Raw genomic sequence first — 22858 nt, 5'->3', positions numbered from 1 at the left:
CGCCCGGATGGGTCCTCGAATCCGAACTTTAATGGACGGGATATGGGCATACTAGAAATATCCATGGACGTGTTTTGGATCCTCATAATAAGATCCGAAAACTTTTAGGGTCGGATCCAGACATGCAAAGAAAATCCGATGGATAGTCATGATCCGAAGTTTTTTTTTTTACAAAACTACCCTTGTAAAGTATGTAATGGTGTAATAGGGAGGGTATTTCCCTAAAAGCGAATAAATTTCACATTTCTAGCCTTTCCTGATTTACTTAACTTTTTCCTCCCTTTTCGTCGATCCATATATCTCTTCCTCTTCCTCCATTTTCTTCTGCAGGGAGTGCGAATTATCCTATAGGGGGTGCAAATTTATCATCTCCTTTTGCCGGAAAGCAATGTGTTACAAGCATTTCAAAAGGCGGGGAAAAAAGGGTACCAAAATTCTTGTAGTGACCAAAATGCCCCTACCAAAATGACCAAATATCCCTACCAAAGGTACAAAATACACTTCTGATTGACTGTGAGCCTCAGGGCCTGTTTGGATACGTGGATTTTAGAATCCAGGTTTTAGCTTAGAAACAATGTAAAAGAGGGTTCATGAAAAGGCTGATGTATGCTCTCCTGATAAAGTTTCTTAGATTTTAAGTAAGAAAACCAAGTTTTAGAAATCTGAGAAATCTCTCCCGCATCGTCAGATTTCTAGAACCTGGAAACATGGGAAGATCTGCCACTGTCTCGCTGACAAAAAGAAGGGCGAGAAATCAGAAAACTACGGCTGGTCCGCTTCTTCTCGTCTCTCATCTACATTTTTTAAGAAATCCCGGATTCTAAAATCTGCGAATTCAAACGGCCCCTAGTGTTAGTCTATTACGAATTATGAGAACTAGGGACGTAATGGTAAAAATGCTAAAAATAATGAGGGATAGGCAATCAAGTAAAGGTAATAATGAACTGGAGGAAAGTTTTGTATTGCCCTCTACCCCACATAAAATTTGCTTGCTCTGAATCGTTCATTTAGCGGTCTCTATTGTGGAGATGACATGAAAAGAAAGTTATACTTGCAGGATCCAATTTGCATGGAGATCCAAAGCATGCAAAGGTCAGGTAGGAGAAGTTTCCCGTGCGCTTCGATACAGTTTTCTTGTGCCTTCTCATGGGCGTACTATGCTTTTAGTAACAAGTTTCTCATGGGCGTACTGTGCTTTCAGTAACAAGTTTCTCATGGCTTTCACATGGAATTTCTCATTCATTAGCTTCATGAGAAGCTTCTCACGGTCTGAATCTTTTTTTTTTAGTGATCTGTATTTACATTTATATACTGTACTAGCATTCTTGGCCCATGCTATCCACGGTGAAGATGGTGGGCTTGGGCCCACCCTATACATGGTGTTGGACTGTTGGGTGGAAATGGTGGGACCCATCCCATCAAAACACGAGGTATAAAATCTTAGACCATCCCTATGCATGGTTTGGGTGGAGATGGTGCGTCCCCTTGGTGTAAAACGGTGGACTCCACAGCATCAAAACACATTACACTTTCCTTATACAATGTATGTACTAATCTAAAAAGAATGTTTTCATATATATGGTTAATTTTTATCAGATCAAACACTACAAATTATATATAATATATATAATAAATGCATGTAGGCCCTGTTCGTTCTAGATTGCGACAACCGATTGTGGTCTTACGCTTCAATAGAATGAATTCGGCAAGGGTAGAATACGTTGTATAACAAAAAATTTATTTATTACGTCAAATTTTGATTTAATGACATTATTTTTTTTTATTTTAAAGTGTTACAAAATTTCGAAATTTGGGTCCGGAATTTGGAACCAAATTACCAAATTTCTGATCGAAATTTCGAAATTTGGGTTCGGAATTTGGAACAAAATTACCAAATTTCTGACCGAAATTTCGGCAAAATCCGAAATTTAGGTTTTTGGTGGGCCGAAACCAAAATTTTAAACCATGGTTTTAACAACAGCACAGGCCTACTCCTCTTCCGCCCCTCTTGGTCTTTTCGGTATATAAGGGAAAGGTATAGATTCCCCTGATTCAGATGAATCAAGAGATAGCTTAGGTGCTCACACCGGCCACGGTACGGACCTGAACCAAAGCCTCAACCGTTACTAGGCTTCTTAGCTTCTTGGGAACTATAATAACGTTTGACAGATGTTTAAATAATAAAAGACAAGATGAATTGGTGCAATTATCAAAACATTGTGTTGTATCCAATAAAAAATTTGATTAAAGGGAATCTATAAAAATAGTGCAAACTAACATAGTTAAAGGAACAATAAATGCACTCTGTTAAGAAGGACCAATGGGGTGCCCTTGTAGATGTTTTTTTGCATGGGCACCCCTCAGTTTAGCTTTTCTCATGATGTATAATAATGAGGAATGATAAACTGAAGGTTGCCCTTGCAAAAATCAGCCTCAGGTGCACCTCCATTGGATCCACATCGCAGGTTGGCATTTTATAAATGACACTGAAAAATGTATATGTATAGGAAATAATAAATGGGCGCTGGTGAGGTGGATCCAATGGAGGCACCTTCTTTTGCAATTAAGCTGGGGTTTGGTGGACCTCTACCAGTTCATTAATTAAAGAAAAAGAATTTACATTCGAGTATAGATGGCCTCATGGTTGTCTAGGCGCCCTTGCGACTAGTTTTTTCAAGGGTGCTCTTCAGTTTAGCATTCCTTTCTTTTTCATCCCAGAGTCGACCCCATATTTATCACTAGTAATTTTACACTACAATGGGAAGGCCAAATGTGATTGAGAACACCTTGATCGGATGATCCTGGGACCTTGATTCATCAAGCTTCTATCCAGCTTGTTTTGGGTCACACAAGAAAAGCTAGACCGTTGATTTTTCTAGTCCTTATCTTGCACAAGGATATCTGTCTGGGATGCGACCAAAACTCCGTTGTTTGGTTTTCTCTGAGCGAGGGTTTTGAACTACGAGTTTTTGTATGTTTTCACTTCAAAGTAGGTAAGAATTTGGCTCGTTCCTTTTTCATTATATAACATCCTAAGAAAATTTTTCAGGGCATTTTATTTTCTTGCATCGGAACATGATCTTCGGCTTAACATATGCCTCCGGTTTTCCTCTCGCTCTCTCTCTCTCACGCATTTTTCTGTTTCTGTTCTTGTTTGCTTCTTTTTTTTTAATGTCTGTTTACATTTTCATCTTCTTATCTCTTTATAGGTTTGGTTCAGGCCAGTATAAGCAAACTACCCTTTAGGATTCAGAGACCCAATGAGACTAAACTCAGATATTCCAATAAATTTTGGCTAGTGTCTGAAAAGGGTAATTTTCACTTCCCTTCTTCTTCTTTTATGATTAGAAACGCCTTGTAAATATTCTTTCGAATTTTTTGTGTCTATTTATTTATTTTAGTTTCAGATTTCAGGAAGTCGGATTCGTCACACTTCTGTTGACGCTCTAATTTCACCACAGACAATTCTAGTTCAGATGAAGATCAATTTGTTCGTATTTGTTTAGATCTCAAAACTGAATGATTTGCGGTTACAAAGACTGAATGATTTGCAGTTACAAGAAGTTATTACATTTGAAATTTGAATAGAATGATTTGCAGTTACAAGAAGTTATTACATTTAAAATTTGAATAGGATGATCTGTAGTTAAAAGAAGTTATTACATTTTTGAAATTTGAATTTATAACGGTTGTAACTTCTTTGTTGTCTGTAATTATAAATACTCATTTGAGAGCAATAAGAAAAGGTCCATGATCATTTGCAGAAAATGCAATACGCTTGTTAATTTCATCTATCATTTATTGTATTTCGTAGGAGTAGTTCTAATTGTTAATTTCACTTTCAATCAATTTCCACCATTTGACCAATCTGAACACTTAGTGTGAGGATTTAGAACCGGGAAGATAATTTCTTCCTCCAATCGCCTGAGCAGATTGATTCGATTGGGGTCATTTGATCCCTGGCACGCCTGTCCATTTTTGCCATAAACATTTTGGCACGCCCGGTGGGACTCCTGGGTAATCATGGGGAGAAAAACCAGATTTGGTGGCTCTGAAGATAATGAGCCAGACAACGTGAGGCCTCTGGAAGATAGCAGGCCTAACAATGAACAAGTTCCTGGTGAAGAAAGGCTTTCTGAGTCAAGGCCAGAAGATGGAACTGGAGTCGTGGTTGAAACAAGACCACCAGATGCTGAGACCTCTGCAAGAAGGGAATCACTGGCCCAAAGAGGCCGAATCTCTTTAAGAACTGATTCGAGTACCACAGATTCGAGAAGGGAAGAATCATTTCCCCCAGGATGGAACGAGATAACGGCCAATTTCCGTGGACAACTAGAACACGAAATGGAGTTGTTCGCCCAGAGAATCGAAAGGGTCAACGAAGACACGTTCCAAAAGGTACTTGAAAGTAATAATAGTCAAAATGGTCTCCAAGGTAAAGACCTTAGGCAGGAATTTGTATCTTGTGTACAAAGGCTGACTAATGTTTTAGATAGAGACCCAACTCTCATTCAGAATTTTCAAACAGTACCTAATACGGTTGATAGGGCTATGCCTCCTGGCATGTACGCTATCCCGCCTAACGGCGGGACAAGTAGTCAAGCCCCTAGGCCGATCAATATAAATAATGGAGTTCCAACGATGGCCAATAATCAAAACAATCCATATGTTCCTCCAATTAATGGCCAAGGGATACCTCCTGTAAACAATCAGAGGATACCTCCTGTAAACAATCAGGGGATACCTCCTACGAGTAATCAAGGGATTCCTCCTGTTAATAATCAAGGGTTTCCCACTGTTAATGTAGGAAATCCCAATTATCCACCTCCTATGGGAAATCAAAATGTGCCTACTGGTTATCCACCCAATGTAGGACAACAAAATCAGAATTATGGTCCTAATCAAAACGGTCTTAACCAAAACTGGGGGCAACCCCAATTTGGCCAGAACCAATTTAATAGTTGGGGGCAACCTCACTTTGGGCCGAATTTAAATCAAAATCCGATTCCACACTGTGGAAATGTTAGTTATGGTCAAAACACACCGAATATATATAACTGGGGGCAAGACCCAGACCTAGCGATGAATCAACCTCTTAGGGATCAGATGGCAAATTTCATGCAAGACTATTTCGGTCTCTCAGTTAGACCGACAATGAAACCTATGTATAGAAAGCCATACCCTGAGTGGATTGACCGACTATACCCATTTCCCAGGAGTTATAAGGTTCCAGAATTCATAACCTTTTCAGGAGATGGAACCCAGTCAACCATAGAACATGTAGGCCGATTCACGGTCCAATGTGGTGACGTAAATGATTATGTAAGGTTGAGATTGTTTGGGAATTCCCTTACAAGTACAGCCTTTAATTGGTATGTGTCCTTACCACCAAACTCCATTCAGGAGTGGTCACAACTAGAGCGAATGTTTCACGCTCAATTTTATAGGACTGAACCTGAGGTTACTATGGCTGATTTGGCCAGAATTAAACAAATGCCTCAGGAAAGAGCAGAGGATTTTATAACCCGATTCAAAAGGGCAAGGAGTAAATGCTTTGTCCAACTCCCGGAAAAGGAATTTGTTAACATGGCTAGAAGCGGCCTAGCTTTTGAACTTAGAAAAAAGTTCGAGGATAGAGATTTCATTGATCTCTACCAGTTAGTATCCTGTGTGTCAAAATATGAGCAGTTGCTCAAAGAGGAAGAACAGAGGAGGAGTTCTTCCATGGGAACTTATTATAGGGACCCAAATGTAGAAGTACACATGGGAGAATTAGAACAGACCGAGTTTAATTCTGATGTCGAAGATTACGATATCAATATGGCCGAATTAATAGTAGGCAAACCTTACATTTGTAGGGCATTAGCAAGACCTGACCCTAATAATAGACCGAATACCACTAATAATAATGTGATGAGATTCAAAAATACGGTCAGAAGAAATCAACCTGAAAAACAGTATGCCTTCGATATTACGAAGGCCGATCAAATATTTGATCAACTGTTAAAAGATAAACAACTTAAATTATCTGAAGGCCATAAGTTACCTCTGGCCAATGAATTGCAAGGAAAGAGATATTGCAAGTGGCACAATGCATGGTCACATAACACTAATAATTGTGTTGTATTCCGTAATGTCTTGCAGGATGCCATAGAAAAGGAACGGCTAAAATTCCAAGAAAAGAAAAAGGGCGTAATGACTGTGGATCAAGATCCTTTCCCAAAAACGACCAATATCAATATGGTCAATCTTGATATGTCAAAGCTATCAAAAAGGTTCAAGTTGGTGCCGGATGATGCCTCGGAAAAGAAGCCAAGTGTTCATGACCGAATTGAGGCACCGCGAGTCAGAGACCGATTGCAGCCTCCAAGGAACTTCTCCCATTTATTCCCAAGACCTAAAGGGAAGATTAAGGTTGAATCTAACCAGTTATGTGTCAGATGTAAAGGAGAATTGGGACTGACCGAGGTAAAGCATACCAGGATCATACCTAAAGCTTTTTATCCTAGGAGCTTTCCTTACAGGGAGAAGCATCAAATGAGGACGTTTGGTACGATTTTATGGCCAGACCGACATCAGGAGGAAGCATCGTCATCAACCTCCAGGCCGAAAACATTCAAAGTACCCAAAACACCTGCTGAACAATGGTATGAGCATTCTTATCAACCTCCTGAATTCTATGACTTGCCACCATATCATTTGATGACCAAGACACAAAGGAGGAAGTGGCAAAGGTTCAACCAATTCAAGAGGAAGACTGTCAATAAAGACCGTTTTTCGGTCTCATCTCGACCTAATCAGTGGATAAGAAGGATTGAACAACCTATAGAAGCAGGGGAGAAAAGGAAAGTTGTGGCAGACATGAAATTGGCCTCAGAAAAGTCCAGGCTGCAGTTGAAGTCAGAGTCCGAGTTCCCAGCTCTTAAGAATGCTGTAAAAGAGCAGAATACAAAGCAACAGATTCATCCAGCCAAGAGCATTCAAAGCACGGTCAAGAGTAAGGCCGAGTCTGTTCCATTGAAGCCTAAATCTGAGGTTAGTGTGGTTAAGCAGCAAACGATCCAAAGTGTAGTAAAGAGAGATTGTAAGACAGAAGCTGCAAAGCCTACAACAGGAAAAGATGAAGATGATGATGATGATTTAGACTATGAGGATAGTGAAGGTGATCATGAAATGGAGGAAGTTGAATTATTCAAGTTTGGATCATTGCCTTCAAAGGTCTCCACAAATTATCTCTTACCGTTAATTTTCGGTCCTAGAGATGATCAGCCTGTTGGTATGGAAGATGATATTGAAGAACAAAGTCTTCCAGTTGCTGAGATAGTAGCCCAAGTCCATCAGACAGAGGCCGAATCTCAGAATCATCAGTTAGAGGCCGAATCATCAAGTAATCAGGTTCAAGTGGAGTTGTTTCAAGAGATTGTTGAGAGCGGTCCAAGTTCAAAGGTGACAAGGAGTCTTGTGGATCGAATCACTTTTAAGAAGCCACCTCTGGAGATGACTCAGCACCTTCGACCCCTTTATATCAGAGCTATTATGGATGGAGTTCCAATAATCAGAGTCCTAATAGATAATGGGGCTGCAGTCAACATTTTGCCAACCAGGATGCTAAAGAAGTTGGTAAAATCTGAGAAGGAATTAATTCCTTCTGATATTATAGTGACCGGTTTTGATGGGGCTGTTGCCCATGCAAAAGGGGTAATACCTGTAGATCTGACCGTAGGAAGTAAGAAATCAGTCACGGCTTTCTTTGTGGTGGACGGCCCCACAACATACAACGCTCTACTTGGACGTGATTGGATCCATTCAAATAGGGTCATACCTTCATCTCTCCATCAGTTCTTAGTCATGTGGAATGATAAGAACGAAGTTGAAATGGTAGTTGCTGATAACAGGCCGTTTACAGTGAGTGCTAATGCAGCCGAGGCTCAGTTGTATGATGAGCAATACGGGCCAGTTAGATTCACCGGTACAGATGAAGAAGGTAGGCCAACAGAAGTATCGGCTTTAGTCCAAGACGGTGGGTCAGTACAGAGAAGCCTGGAAGCAATAGTTGAGGCTTTGAGACCATCAATGGTTCATATTGATGGTCGGTCTACCACTCTAAATGACTGATTCCTCCAAAGAGGAAAGAATGACCGCAATTACGGTCTTAATGAGAAAGTTGTTCATCTACTCAAAACAGAAAAGGCAATACTTTAAAAATCGATCGAACATTAATGCGGCTGATTGTATCTTTGAAGATGATGACGACCGACCTCCAGTCATAGCAAGGGAGTTCAAGGTATTACCTCCCATTTCATCTAGTATAGACCGAAATACCGATGTCCAGGATCCACTGTTGGAAATCAACCTTGGGAGCGAAGAGGATAAACGACCTACGTTTATCAGTGAGCTTTTGGATCCTGAAATGCAAGCAAATCTTGTTGCACTGTTACATGAGTACAAAGACTGTTTTGCATGGGATTATGAGGAGATGCCCGGTCTAGCGAGGGAATTAGTCGAACATAGGTTACCGGTTAAAGGAGAATTTCGGCCCTATAAACAAGCACCTAGGAGGATGACAGATGACATCATGCCTAAGATCAAAGAAGAGATAGAGCGATTGCTTCAAGCTAAGTTCATCAGAATAGCCAGGTATGTAGAATGGCTTTCAAATATAGTTCCTGTAGTTAAAAAGAACGGTAAATTACGTATATGTATAGACTTTAGGAATTTAAACTTAGCAACTCCCAAGGATGAATACCCTATGCCAGTGGCCGATATATTAGTTGATGCGGCCTCGGGTCATCAAATATTATCTTTTATGGATGGATATTCCGGTTATAATCAGATATATATAGCCGAAGAAGATGTCCATAAGACCGCATTTAGGTGCCCACGTTCTTTAGGAACCTTTGAATGGGTAGTGATGCCTTTCGGCCTTAAGAATGCCGGTGCTACCTATCAACGGGCAATGAATGCAATCTTCCATGACCTGATAGGAAACATGTTGGAAGTATATATAGATGACATTGTAGTCAAGTCTGACACAAGTCCACATCACTTGGCCGATCTAAGAAGGTCGTTTGAAAGGATGAGACTTCATAAACTGAAGTTAAATCCTCTAAAATGTGCCTTTGGGGTTTCGGCTGGTAATTTCCTGGGTTTCCTTGTTCATCAGCGAGGAATTCAGGTCGATAAAAATAAAACAAAGGCAATAATAAATGCTAAACCTCCCAGAAATAAGAAAGAACTGCAGAGTTTTCTCGGCCAGATTAATTTCTTACGCCGTTTTATATCTAACTGTGCAGGAAAGACGCAATCGTTCTCCCCTCTACTGAAATTACGGTCTGAGGAAAGTTTCGTATGGGAAGACCAACACCAAAAAGCCTTTGAAGCCATCAAGGATTACTTGGCTCGGCCACCGGTGTTGATTTCCCCAAAGAAAGGAGAACCCTTAAAGCTATACATCTCGGCGGCTGATGCGTCGATTGGGAGCCTATTAGCCCAGGACAATGAATTCGGTTTTGAACAGGCCGTTTATTATTTAAGTAGGACTTTAAATGATGCCGAGAGAAAATATTCGGCCATTGAAAAGCTGTGTTTAGCTTTGTATTTTTCATGTATTAAGCTAAGATATTATTTACTTCCCGTATTAGTATATTTGGTCTGTAAAACTGATTTGATCAAATATATGCTAAATAAGCCTATATTAAGAAATAAAATAGGCCGTTGGGCAATCGCCCTTTCTGAATTCAGTTTGCAATATGTTCCTCAAAAATCAGTTAAAGGTCAAGCGTTGGCCGATTTTTTAGCTGATCACCCATGTTTTGATATTCCAGAGGAGATACTATATTCCGTTCAGACTATAGATATCTTACCTTGGACTTTAATGTTTGATGGGTCTAAAAATGAGAATGGAGCAGGTGCAGGAATTATATTAATATCTCCCATCGGTCTTAAATTGCAATTTTCATTTCAATTGGACTTTCCATGTTCAAATAATCAGGCCGAATATGAAGCTTTAATAATCGGCCTTGAATTGTTAATTGAAATGAAAGTAAAATCGGTCAAGATAATAGGTGATTCCCAATTAGTTGTCAAACAGTTGAATGGGGAGTATCGATGTTTAAATCAAACATTGACCGATTATCATGATATGGCAATTAAATTGTTAGATACGTTTGCAGATGTGGTGATAGAATTTACACCACGTATTAATAATCATGAAGCAAACGAAATGGCTCAACTAGCATCCGGTCTAAAAATTCCAGAAGGCATGATAGAACGAGTTATTACTGTTCAAAAGAAGCATTTACCTTCTGTGTTTGACCGAAAAGAATCAGTTGAGATTATGCTATCAGATACTTCTATAGAAACTGATTGGAGGTTACCAATCATTCAGTTTCTCAACAAGCCTAATATAAGGGTAGACCGAAAAATAAAACTTAGGTCATTGAAATATATTTTAATGGACGGTCAACTTTATAGGAGAAACTTAGATGGTTTGCTATTAAAATGTCTTAATAAACACGAAGCCTTGCTTGTTATGGCCGAAGTCCATGAAGGGATATGTGGAGCCCATCAAGCAGGTATTAAAATGAGATGGCTAATTAGCAGACATGGTTATTACTGGCCCAACATACAGGCCGATTGTGTTAAATATGCTAAAGGGTGTGAAGCTTGTCAAAAACATGGTCCTATACAAAGGGTACCAGCCAAGGAATTACAGCCAATAATTAAACCATGGCCATTTCGGGGTTGGGCTATGGACCTTATTGGTAAAATTTATCCTCCATCATCCAAACAACACACTTTTGTGTTAGTGGCTACAGATTATTTTACAAAATGGGCAGAGGCCATCCCCTTAAAAACGGCCAATCAACAGGCCGTGATTAAAACCATCAAAGAAAATATTATTCATAGATTCGGTCTTCCAGAAACAATAACGACCGATCAGGGATCAATATTTGATGGTGAGGAAATTAAGGAGTTTGCCAATACCTATGGTTTTAAGATTGTGCATTCAACTCCTTACTACGCACAAGCTAATGGCCAAGCTGAATCATCCAATAAGACTTTGAAAAACATCATCCAAAAAATGATTGATGATAATCCAAGGTCATGGCATGAGGTGTTGTCTGAAGCCTTATGGGCTTATAGAACATCCCAGAAGACGGCAACAGGTATGACACCATTCAGTTTAACATACGGTCATGATGCCGTTTTACCAATGGAAGTAACAGTCAAGTCATTGAGGGTGGCTTATCAAAACAACCTAACTGGTGAAGATTTTAATGAGGCCATGATGATCGAATTAGAAGACTTAGATGAAGTCCGATTAATGGCTTTAGACCGTTTAGTTATGCATAAGAAAAAGGTAATGCGGTCTTACAATAAAAAGGTAAAGCCAAAGAATTTTGAGGAAGGTGAGTTGGTTTGGAAACTCATTTTACCTATTGGAGTGAACGATCCTAAATATGGTAAATGGTCTCCCAATTGGGAAGGACCGTTTGTTATACATAGGATTTTGAAAGGTGGTGCTTATCATTTGAAAGGAATGAATGGCCGATTACATCCAAGATCGATTAACGGTCGTTATCTTAAGCCCTACTATCCTACTGTGTGGGATATGAGAGGAGAATGATAAGTGCATAGTTAGACCGATATTATTATTACGGTCAAACAATCATGGCATAAAGTCCTCAACTGAAGAGTCTGATGAGGTAACTGAAAGGATGTACCATCAGGTTTCAGATACGTGTCAGACCGTAATTTTAAGACCATTTTTACCACTGGTCAGATCGATTGACAGGGGGATTAACACACACCTCAGCATTAGCATCATGCAGAGCTGTATGGGGGGCATTGTTGACGCTCTAATTTCACCACAGACAATTCTAGTTCAGATGAAGATCAATTTGTTCGTATTTGTTTAGATCTCAAAACTGAATGATTTGCGGTTACAAAGACTGAATGATTTGCAGTTACAAGAAGTTATTACATTTGAAATTTGAATAGAATGATTTGCAGTTACAAGAAGTTATTACATTTAAAATTTGAATAGGATGATCTGTAGTTAAAAGAAGTTATTACATTTTTGAAATTTGAATTTATAACGGTTGTAACTTCTTTGTTGTCTGTAATTATAAATACTCATTTGAGAGCAATAAGAAAAGGTCCATGATCATTTGCAGAAAATGCAATACGCTTGTTAATTTCATCTATCATTTATTGTATTTCGTAGGAGTAGTTCTAATTGTTAATTTCACTTTCAATCAATTTCCACCATTTGACCAATCTGAACACTTAGTGTGAGGATTTAGAACCGGGAAGATAATTTCTTCCTCCAATCGCCTGAGCAGATTGATTCGATTGGGGTCATTTGATCCCTGGCACGCCTGTCCATTTTTGCCATAAACAACTTCTCTGGATGCCAGGCGCATAAACTGTTCTGCATCCGGAAGAAACTATCGAGAATTGCGATTTGAAGATGAGTCGAGTTCGGACCCATTTTGGTTGAGTCCGATAAAGGAATCCTTTTGGTATGATTTCATTGTGATCCTTTTTTTTTTAAATAATGAAATTAAGTCTTTTTTTTTTTTTTGATATGCTATCCAAATCTATAATCATTACTCAGTTATATTTTTAAAATTCTCTGTTTCATGTAGGTGTTGTTGTGGTTAGCCACGCTGACATGGAAGTAATTAGGTTGGTTTGAGCAGTTCAAACTAACCTAACTACTGAAAGTTACTCTCTCAAAGTTTATGTATGAAAGTTTGTAACAGCAGAAACTATCCTAAGTTATTGTAATTGTAATTTGCGCAGCTGCGTAGAGGGATTCCCCTGGTGTAGGGAACTTGTTTCTCTTTTTTCTGTATGTTTTCTTCAAGGTCATGTCATTTTTCTTTTAACTCGCGTAGTCACTAGCTAGCAAAGATTTTCGATTCGGATGCTATTGAAAATAATCTAATGAGAAATTATTATTTGTCTTGGTTTGTGGGTACTCATGCCGCTTTGCCCATGATTCTGTTGCATTATTTGTTCTTAGAACTATGAATGGAAAATTAGAACACTTCTTTGCATATTTCTACAACAGTTTTAGCCGCTCATATTTTTTGGGGCCCCAAATTAGGTTTAAAATGTTGGCATGGTGAGGTGTTCATGTCATTTCAGAACTCTTCATTTTTGTTTCCCGTATTTTCCAAGATTTTAAATTTCGGTTTCGGTTTAGATTTCAGTCGTCACAGAAACAGAAACAATTCGGTTTCGGTGGAAATTGTGTAAATGAAGGAAACGTATGAAAACATATGCAAATGATAGAATTTAAAGATGAAACTTCAGGAAAGGCAAGAATGCTGTCGTGCATGTCGAACAATGTACTACCTGCCAAATTTCACATGTAATTCATATAAATATTTATAACTAATGCATGTACCACATTTTGCATTCACTTCGTATAAATATAATTATAATACATACTAAATAGTATACGATTATTACACTAACGATTTTGGTTCATGCATTTCCGTCATTTCGGTTTCAGTTTCGGTGGGGATGGAAACAGAAACATTTTGGTCATTTTGTGTCGGTTTCGGTGGAAATTTAAAACCATGGTATTTTCATAGAGTTTTGAGTGGAAAACTAAGACTGTCTGCTGAGGATTACCCTGAAGTTCCTTTCTGTGGTTTCGCTGTCGCATAGGGTTGGGAATTGCATTTGAAACTATATCATGGGAACACTGCATTTTCATTGCCTTGTGTAGTCATGCCAATGAATCTGCCCTATTGTGTTTGCATTAGGCCTCTAGAAGAGCTTAATAAAGACAGAAGGGTCCTTTAAGTCTTGATTCTTTTTTTTTTAAACAGGGCTTTGAGATCATTGCTAGTATTTCTGGTCGAGCAGCCTAGTCAACTGAAGTATATCGAGTGGCCAACCTTTCAAAGTACGGTGAGTATATTCACAAACCTAGTAGTTTTATCATCAGAATTAATTCCAGTAGTTTTATCATCAGAATTAATTCCTTTAATACCTTACCCAGTAATTCGTCCAACAAAAAAAAAAAAACCCTTACGTAGTGTTTTTTTTCTTGAATGGCTACCTTACATAGCAAATTACTACTTTCGTTTACGCGATTTCAGTATTTTTTTTTAATTTCTTGAAATAATTTGAAATTGCTTGTGCTTGTGAATCAAGGGTAATTTAGCCTTTCCCAAATCCCAGTAGCAAATTTGTTTCTTTATTGTTTTGAATGTGAATGTGATGAATGGAGTTCAATATTTTATGCTCTTCTTGTAATCGGTGCTGTCATAGTTCCTTTCCAATACTTGATGTATACAATATAGGTCCTTCTAGCATCCATGATCCAACATGATGTAACTCATCTTTCATCATATTCTTATAGAATTTTTTTTGAAAAGCTGCATTAGAACCGACACATCATATTCTTTAGAATAAAATGCAAAGGCACACTGAAAATAATATGATGAATGATAGTTAGGAGAGTATGATGCGTCAAACTTGATTTGGTGTTGGTGACAGGCGTCATTGAGCAACCAATCCTTCTTGCCTGTTTGATGAGGACCAAATTGGTTAGAATGTTGTCTTGGCTGGGCTGTAGTCTGACTTGTCTTAGGCATGGAGTATCAGTGCACAATTCTTGCACGGAGCATCGACAATGTATTTCTACCTAGTTTCACTGCGCTTAACTTTGATGGTAGAGGTGGAGTTAGCTCTAGTCTAGCAGGTTATTTACCAGGTCTAGGGATGTTCTAGCGAGGATGGCTAGGTCTTTTCACCGGATGAACAATTCAACCATAAAGGAGGAGTCTCTTAGTCCGTGGCTCTGACTAAAAGCTAGCTTCTTTTGCCATGTCTGATGTGAGAAAAAATGGATTTACTTCATGTTAACAGATTTGGGAAGTGAGAGAGTGACCCGCATTTGCAGATCAAGGTCATTTTTAGGGATGCTATCAATACCCTTGGTTGAATATGATAGGTCCAGACATCTCGCATTCATATTGCCAAAACTCAAAAATGGCATCACAGACAGGTTTCTTGTCCGTAGCATGCCTATTCCTAATGTTCTAGATTTGCTTCATTGTTAATCTGATGGGAATCTGGCACACTTTCTTGAGTTCTCTGTTTGAAAGGCCTTGTACTTTTTTTATTTAATATTTTACATTTTTTGTCAATCACAAATGTTTATGATTACAGATTTCGCAGGGACATGTTAAGCAAAGTAGCCCTCCGATAGTAGTTGTAAACTTAACTTCTATGGCAGGTAATATTAACTTTCAAAGAATTGCTTCTGCAGAGCTATTGATTCTTTTGTTTTAGTCTTTTATCATGGTGAAGGTGAATATTTTAGAAAAAAATTAGGTTTAATTTTCAGATTGGGAAAAAATTGAGTTTGTCTTTTGCCAAGCTTATTTTGCTTTCTGTTTGTAAGGGATTTCAGTTAGACATGTGGATCCATGATGGATACGTATTAGGGCTTCAGCATGGGTGCAGAAATTTTGAATACTTGTATTTGTTCAAGTTCTCTCACAGAGTTGTAGCATTCGCACCAACCTATACTGAGATCCTTTGTTGAAAATTTGCTATTTTTCTGTTTTAATTAACTTGGAGAAGTAAAAGCAACTACATGCAACTGTGATTATTTTGGTTTATATATCTACAGTTTTGGGTGTTACTGGCAATACCTAATAGTCTAATACTATATTATGTAGTATTTTATTTACATCTAATTTGGGCAACTTTTGATCTATATGATACCCCTATTTCACATTGTCTTGAATTTAGCAGCTTCCAGTTTGACTGTAATATCTTAGAGAGACCATCGTCAAGATTGTAAATGAGAATTTCAAGCAATCTTCTATAGTCTGCCCAATTAAATATAACCAAAGATAGCCCCTTGAGTCCTTACTTCCTATCTTTCGACAGAATTTTGAGTATCCCTCTTTCTTAACTTCCCAGTTTTTCTTCATCCCATTTATTTTTTAATTTGAACTCACCAGTGTGTTTAAATTCTTTAATGTGTTTTCTCATTCCATCTATTGTATCCTGGCCTTATATTTAATCCATATATTCGCCTCAGGGGCCAGAGCAAGAGTAAGTTAATGTATTTTCTTCAAAACTTCTCCTGTCATGGGGGGGGCATTTGTCAAAGATAAATAATGCCTTTCTCCAACAGCTTAAGCTTTTGGAGAAGTTGGTAAGTTAACATGGTATTAGAGCCAAAGGTCTCGAGTTCAAACCTCCCGGATAGCAAAAATCCACATGCGATGGCCGGCCCAAAGTGGGACCACATGTGCCACGTGTTTGCCAAGTGGGCCACACGTGCGGGGGAGTGTTAACAGGAAATGGGCATCTAAGTACTCAATTTGAAAGCAATTGAGCAATCCAAGCACTGAAGTGTGGGCAGATGCGAAATCAACTATTGAAGTAACGACTGCTGCTGTAGATGAAGATGTTACTGGATCGAACATTGGAAGAGCACAGTTGGTGGAAGACATTGATAGATCACCCACAGGCAAAGCATAAAAGATAAATAACGCCTTTCTCCGACAGCTTAAGCTTTTGGAGAAGTTGGTAAGTTTAACAACATTCTCCGGGATTCTATGCCCTTAGTTGCTGTCTCAACCATCAATGTCTGCATCGCTTTTGAGATTTATAACCCGATCAAGCAATCAGTTCTCTTTCTCAGAATCCCAACATCTGCTAGGTTAGGGTTCTGGTTTTCTACCTGCTGCCATATTCCAATAATTTCAAGGAAATCAGGATCATTGGGAATTGCTGGTTTAGCATGGTTTATCCCTGACTATTGAACCTTCAGACACAGCAAATCTTTAAGTTTAAACTGAGGCTCACCTTCAGTACACCTCATCCACCTGTTCAAGCTTATCAAAGCTGATGTGGGCGTACCACACTCACTACTGAAATATCAGACACCGATAAATATATATCGACCTTTCTTGATGATGTTAAAGTGGGTTTCACTTGCTTCGACTGGAAGCATTTGTTGAGCTAGCTTTGTAATTTTGCTTGTCCTGGCTTTGAATGATTTCTTGTTCATTTTGCCAGTTAGAATTCTGTAGTCTGCAACAGTTTTCATCACAGCTTGCTCAACTTGCAGTCGTTGGAGGTAAAGGTTGATGCCAAGTTGGTTGCGAGTTCAGCTTTTGCTGATAATTTAACATGGATGTCATTGTTTAAATAGTGGTGCTACAACCTATCTATCTTGTTTTGAGAACTTTGAAGCCACCACCCATTCTGAAGGGAAAGGAGTTGGGCCTATGGATTGCTTGTTAGTGGAAAAAACACATGAGAGGAAAACATGACAAAAATGTCCTCCATGTTTCTCAAAATTCAGAACTCCTGTGCTTTTCAAATTTCTGAAGTCATCCTCCACACTTCAGGAAACCCAGATAAGGATCTGTGGCATGTCTCCTCATGAATAATATACTGCTCTCTCTCTCTCTCTCTCTCTCTCTCTCTCTCTCTCTCTCTCTCTCTCTACTTGGATTGATCTTTATGTTTGATTTCCTTGTTGAATATCCTTGCCCCAGCGCTATACAATCAAATCCATGTGCATGATGGATTTTTTTAATTTCACTTGAGCTAAGCTAGATGGAAGGGCGTAGGGAGAGAAAAAATAACAAAATGCACATGCTGCTTTAAACCTGTTCATTCAGGAACAATGTGGCAGCTGTCATGGATTTGGCCATTTTCTATTTTTTTCATGGCTTCAAACCCGTCTCTCTTTTCATATAGTCAGCAACTATTTATTATACACTCTCTTTGGAAGCAAACTAGACTAGCATTATCTTTTTTCTTTTAGATACTCCCCTTTTGCGGATGCTGATCTTATTCAAATGTTGGGGTTCTTGGGTGTTTTGCAGCTGAAGACTGCTACTCTTACTCTTGTACTTGTAGCCTTGCTCATTGTTGCGCTCTCCTCTATTGACTCAGCTCTATGTTACCTGCTGGCTTTGCTGCTCCGAAGAAAAGCATGATTTGTTGCTACACTCGAGTTAAATAGATGTTGCTATTAGGAGCTTATATGCTAACTCGACCGTATGAAGGAAAATCACATTATATAATACTTCTTTGTCCGACCATCATAATCATATAACAGGTCATGGATGTGCTTGTAGTCGATGAATGTTCTCGTAATGCTTCAAATTTCTTCTATGGTAAGTAGAACAACTACTTATAACTGAAAGTAAAACATCTTAGATTTTACTTTGAAACTGGTGTGTATATCATCGAATGGACCTGTAATTAATCACAAGGTAATATTCCAAATTCATCTATTGTTTCTGAGCAAATTATGGATGATTATTTACTGTGTGGGTTCTAACAGTGTTTTAATTTGCCTCGCGAGGGACTTTTTTATTTCTTAATCTCTTATTTTTCCCTTTTGGAGATAAGAAATTCATCCGTTTAACAATGGAAATTATGAAAATCGAACTTTTCATATTTTTCCTTCAAATTTGTCACTTTTGGAGGAGGTTTGTGATAATTAGATGCCCAAGAAAATTAGTCACATTAGCTTTTAATAGGAAGAAAGCTGCATCCTGATGGACTGTATGATAATTCTAAAAAATTCTCATAAATATTGATCATCTAGCCATTATAAATGTGTTTGATTCGATTCTTATTAAAAGGCCATTTTAGAGATGTTGAAAATGCAATTAGATCTCTCATTGCGTACTCTGTTTTGAACAACAGTGCATTTGTTGGGCTTGTTTAAATAAAGGAGCCACATCATTTTCTTATGTTTGGCAATTGGAATGATTCATATTGAGTCATTGACGCACACACCAATTTGTTGCCCATCTCTTTGATCAAATGTTCTCAACCATGCACCCACTTGTGGCCCATCTCTTTGATCAGATGATCTCAACCATACTAAGGGGCGCAACTCGGGTTGGGTCGGGTTGAGGCCAACCCGATCCAACCCCAGGTTGAGACCAAACCGACCCAACTCGAGGAACCCTTTTTTCTCCAACCTGAAACCGACCCGAGGAACCCTCTTTTCCAACTGGAACCTGACCTGACCAGAGTTCAACCCGAATCAACCTGACCCGAGGAACCCTTTTTTCCTACTCGAACGTGACCTGACCCGAGTTTTTAAGCTTACAAAAAAAATGATAAAACATGTCGGGTTGCCCAAACCCCCAACCCGAACCCAAACCTAACTTTTTTTCGGGTTGAACCCGACCCGAGTTGCACCCTTAAACCATACACCCATTAGTGACCCATCTCTTTGAATGAATGATCTCAACCACACACCAACTTGTAGCCCATCTCTTTGATCGAATGATCTCTCAACCAGTTTATCAACATACTCATCCCTACATCATTCCATGTCACCTTTGCTAACCATTGAAAAACAGGTGATTGGTTGGATTTAATGGGCATTAGCCCATCCATGAGGTGCCCTATCAATCGGATTGAACATTAGCCATGCATTATACTCCAATTTTTTTCACCCTATAAGGGGAGCGCATCCTTAATGCAGGGGGGTGAAAATATCATCGCACATTTTTTATATTAGGCTAATATTTGACGTAGTAGGAGTGTGAGCTCGCCACACATCATCTGATTCCAGACAATCCAAAGGGTTCCCTTTGTCATTTCACATGTAGTCCATCTTTTTCTTTTTTTAGGTGACCCAGGGTGTCCGCGCACCCCTTTCGGGAGTAAGACTATTCCCTATGGATGCACGCAAACCCACACACCATGTGCATCAAGATAAGTCCGGGGGATTCGAACACTCGTCACCAGGGAGCAAACCCGTGACTTATGCCAAAAAGCCAACACCCGTTCGGGCTTTTGTGATGGGAAAACCATAAAAAAAAAGGTCAATGATATTGGCACAACCATGTTTTGATAATTGCACAAGTTCACCTTGTCTTTTCTTATTAAATGGTCTTCTGAGAGTTTTTTTTTTGGAGAGTTGTAATAACTTTTGACAGCTGGTTAAATAATCAAAGACCAGGTGAGTTAGGGCAATTATTAAAGCACAGTAGTGCAGATATCAGTGGCCAAAAAAAATTAAAATTTTAAACAGTGTAATACAGAGAGCAGTACGGCCGAGAAAGGGATAACACGTCTTTGTTTTTGTGTGTGTGTGTGTGTGGGTGGGCCCGATGAACTTGTCTTTTTGTTGGCAGAAAACACGTCACAGATTAGATACACCGTACGAAGGGCAGTGCAGTGCGTATTACGCACCATTGCGTGACGTAAACAGTACCCGTTAATACATCGAAAGCAACAACTGTTTTCCAACGTAGTCTCACCTCTGCCCACTCGTTCAACTCAAACGGCTATATATTTACGAACCTAGCAACAGAAAAAAGTCAAAAACAGTGTCATGGTTGTTTTTTCTCTTACTGCTGATCTTTTTGTGAAGAAAAAGAAAGATGTGCCGTGTGCGTGTAGAGATAGGAATCTTTTCTCGTTTTACAGGCTAGAAGGGATCCCACTCCACCCTCATGGTACTTCTTTTTATGCCCTCCTTTTTCGCTTTATTCCTTCACTCTTTTGCCTTTGTTTCCCCCCTAATTTCAAAAAAGCAAAGACACAAGGGCCTCGTTCTTCCCCAAATCATCATCCCTTTTGTTCTTTTTCTATTGGGTCTTTTGATAAAGCTCTGGCCTCTTGATGTTATGCGTGTTTCTGGCATAATCAAATGACCATTTCCATGGGTTTCTCATGTGAAGATGGAGTAGTAGTAAGTGTTTCCTCTTCACTCTATTTTTCTTTCTTTTTCATCTTTGGTTGGGAAATTTCCTCAAGAACTTTGTTTTGTGGGTTTCTTAATTGGTTTTAAGTTTGTGTTGTTTGTTTCCTTCTTTTTTTTCTTGATGAGATTTTATTGGGTTTGTGTTGTTTCATCAGGATAGAAAGGAAAGCCAGATCCCGAGGACTGACGAAGTTGGAAACACAGGTTGCAGTGCTACAGGTGGGCATGGTCATGGTGTTGAATTAGATGTTGAATTTAAGCCCATAGAACACCCACTTGAGCCGCTTGACGAAGACCGCCCTGTGAAATGCCCCATTCCCAACTCTTCTGTTCTAAATGTAAGCTTGAATTCCTTTCTTTTACTTCTCATTTCGTCGTTAATGTTGTTTGCTTATCTGTTGTTTCGTCATTACTGTGGTTTGAATTAGTATAATTCCGCTCATTTTTTCTGTTTCTTTTATCCGTGACTTCGTATTGGTAGATGTTTCATGTTTTCGCAACTAAATGCATATGGGAGTGCACAAGCGTTTTTCTGTATTCTTCTCTGTTAATATTTAGGGAGCACAATTATTTACAGAGAAGGAATGACATGATATAAAAAGGGTTAGAGTGGGGTGTATAACCCAAAATTCATGTTGTGAAAACCTATGCAATTGCAGGAAGAAGAGAAAGGCAAAGGCCTCGACTCAGATTTTGTCTTATTCATTTAATTCACCTGAGGTGGCTGCTTTTCACATGCAACAGCCCAGCCACGAAATGCCTTCTGGGATGCTGGGATGATCCCTAGCAAATCCCATATTCATTACGCAGTTTCTATCACAAAGAATAAGGTCATATTTCCAAAACTTCAGCTTTGATTAGAATACGCAAGTGGGCAACACCTAGAACACAGGAACTGAAAATTTAAAGACCCACCAGAAGAAGAGCTACTATGAACATGAGGGTCAAATTTAAAAGATCCACATGCAACAGCCCTGAGAACCTTTTCGTTTTTAAGACTTGTCTTCCTCTACAGACTGTCACATCTCACCTCTAAGAGCACCCTCGTTACTTCGGATCTGGCTTTATTCTGCTGATATATCTAAAATTCTACCCGTCTTCTAGAGAATTATTGTGATTAAGACGATTGCTATTCCAAAAGTAAATCAAAGTAAGAGCTTATTAGTATTGATCATATAATCCACAATTCTGGTACCAAGTGTTGCATCTCACAAATGTGGCCGCATGGCAGGCCAACTTTTAGGGCAAAAAGTAGTCGCATATGTAGTGACATTGATCTCTAATTGGACCACAATTGCTGTTTTTTAGGATATAATCACTACTGGGTAATGGTATTTAAACTATTTAAGTATTTGAATTTGTAACATTTTAGAAATTTGTGTCCAGTTAACCCATTAGAAATTGTTTGTTTCGATGATATAGAGACATAGCCCACTTGAACAGTGTTCTGTAAATCAATTAGACCTGATCTTTTGAAAATTTACAGACCAAAATTAATTTTGTAACTTATGTTTTGCCATTTCTGCAAGTTGATTCTGTTACAAATATTTTAGTTGCAAGTGGGCATCCTAATACACATCAAGTATATTCTTTATCTTTTCCTTGCTGATACTTTATGGGTTTTTTTTCTTGTGTGTTTAGGATGAAGGAACAAGGAAGGAACGGACAGCAGAAAGCTTGAGGAAGAGGGCAGAGTCATCGGCAGCAACCGAATATGGGATGGTGATGGTGGCTGCACAGCCTCCAGTCCAAGCAGTTCGAAAGAGGCATCATGCCCTCACTCGCAACCAATCTGCCCCTCCCTCATTTAGGTCCCCTCAAAGTAATGTACTGCAAATTCTTCAAGAATATAATGAGTTTAAATCCTGACAGAGCAGGGCACCAAGATCTTTTTTGTATTGGGGGGCATACAGCTGATATTTGCATGAAACTGCTGGAGAATCAGACATTCCCAGTATTTTTATAAAGTCCTGTAGTTCTATATTCGGTGGGGATTCATATTTTGTAAAGCATCTTTAAACCATACTGGCTCATTATCAAAGTTACCGCACATTGCATCTTAGTACTACCCTAAAGTTCATGTGAGTTTCCTTTCCTTCGTTTCTCTTTGGCAGTGATGCT

At 38.9% G+C, this 22858-nt stretch overlaps 2 protein-coding genes across 4 annotated transcripts; both read left to right on the top strand.

Annotated features, from left to right (window-relative positions):
- Positions 1-2772: 2772 nt before the first annotated feature.
- LOC143877839 (uncharacterized) lies at positions 2773-18299 on the top strand. 3 transcript variants are annotated; one of them, XM_077380103.1, is made up of 7 exons: positions 2773-2989; positions 3210-3311; positions 3415-3437; positions 12412-12527; positions 13851-13932; positions 15199-15265; positions 17886-18299. In XM_077380103.1, exons 1-7 carry the CDS (start codon positions 2974-2976, stop codon positions 17948-17950), a joined length of 471 nt encoding a protein of 156 aa, XP_077236218.1. In that variant the 5' UTR covers positions 2773-2973; the 3' UTR covers positions 17951-18299. The 3 variants fall into 3 exon arrangements, with proteins under 3 accessions (XP_077236218.1, XP_077236217.1, XP_077236219.1); XM_077380102.1 differs by having other exon boundaries at positions 2950-3103; XM_077380104.1 differs by lacking the exon at positions 15199-15265 and having other exon boundaries at positions 2952-3103.
- Positions 18300-20513: 2214 nt separating this feature from the next.
- LOC143877838 (uncharacterized) lies at positions 20514-22805 on the top strand. Its single transcript, XM_077380101.1, has 3 exons — positions 20514-20725; positions 20893-21075; positions 22379-22805. The coding sequence occupies exons 1-3, from the start codon at positions 20684-20686 to the stop codon at positions 22604-22606; spliced, it is 453 nt and encodes a 150-aa protein (XP_077236216.1). The 5' UTR covers positions 20514-20683; the 3' UTR covers positions 22607-22805.
- The last annotated feature ends 53 nt before the right edge of the window (positions 22806-22858 follow it).

This window comes from Tasmannia lanceolata, unplaced genomic scaffold (genome assembly GCF_043159265.1).
Source record: "Tasmannia lanceolata isolate RefF3 unplaced genomic scaffold, GAP_Taslan_0.1 ptg000005l, whole genome shotgun sequence".
Taxonomy (NCBI): domain Eukaryota; kingdom Viridiplantae; phylum Streptophyta; class Magnoliopsida; order Canellales; family Winteraceae; genus Tasmannia; species Tasmannia lanceolata.
The sequence above is the reverse complement of the archived record's forward strand: the minus strand, read 5'-3'. Positions and strand labels throughout refer to the sequence as shown.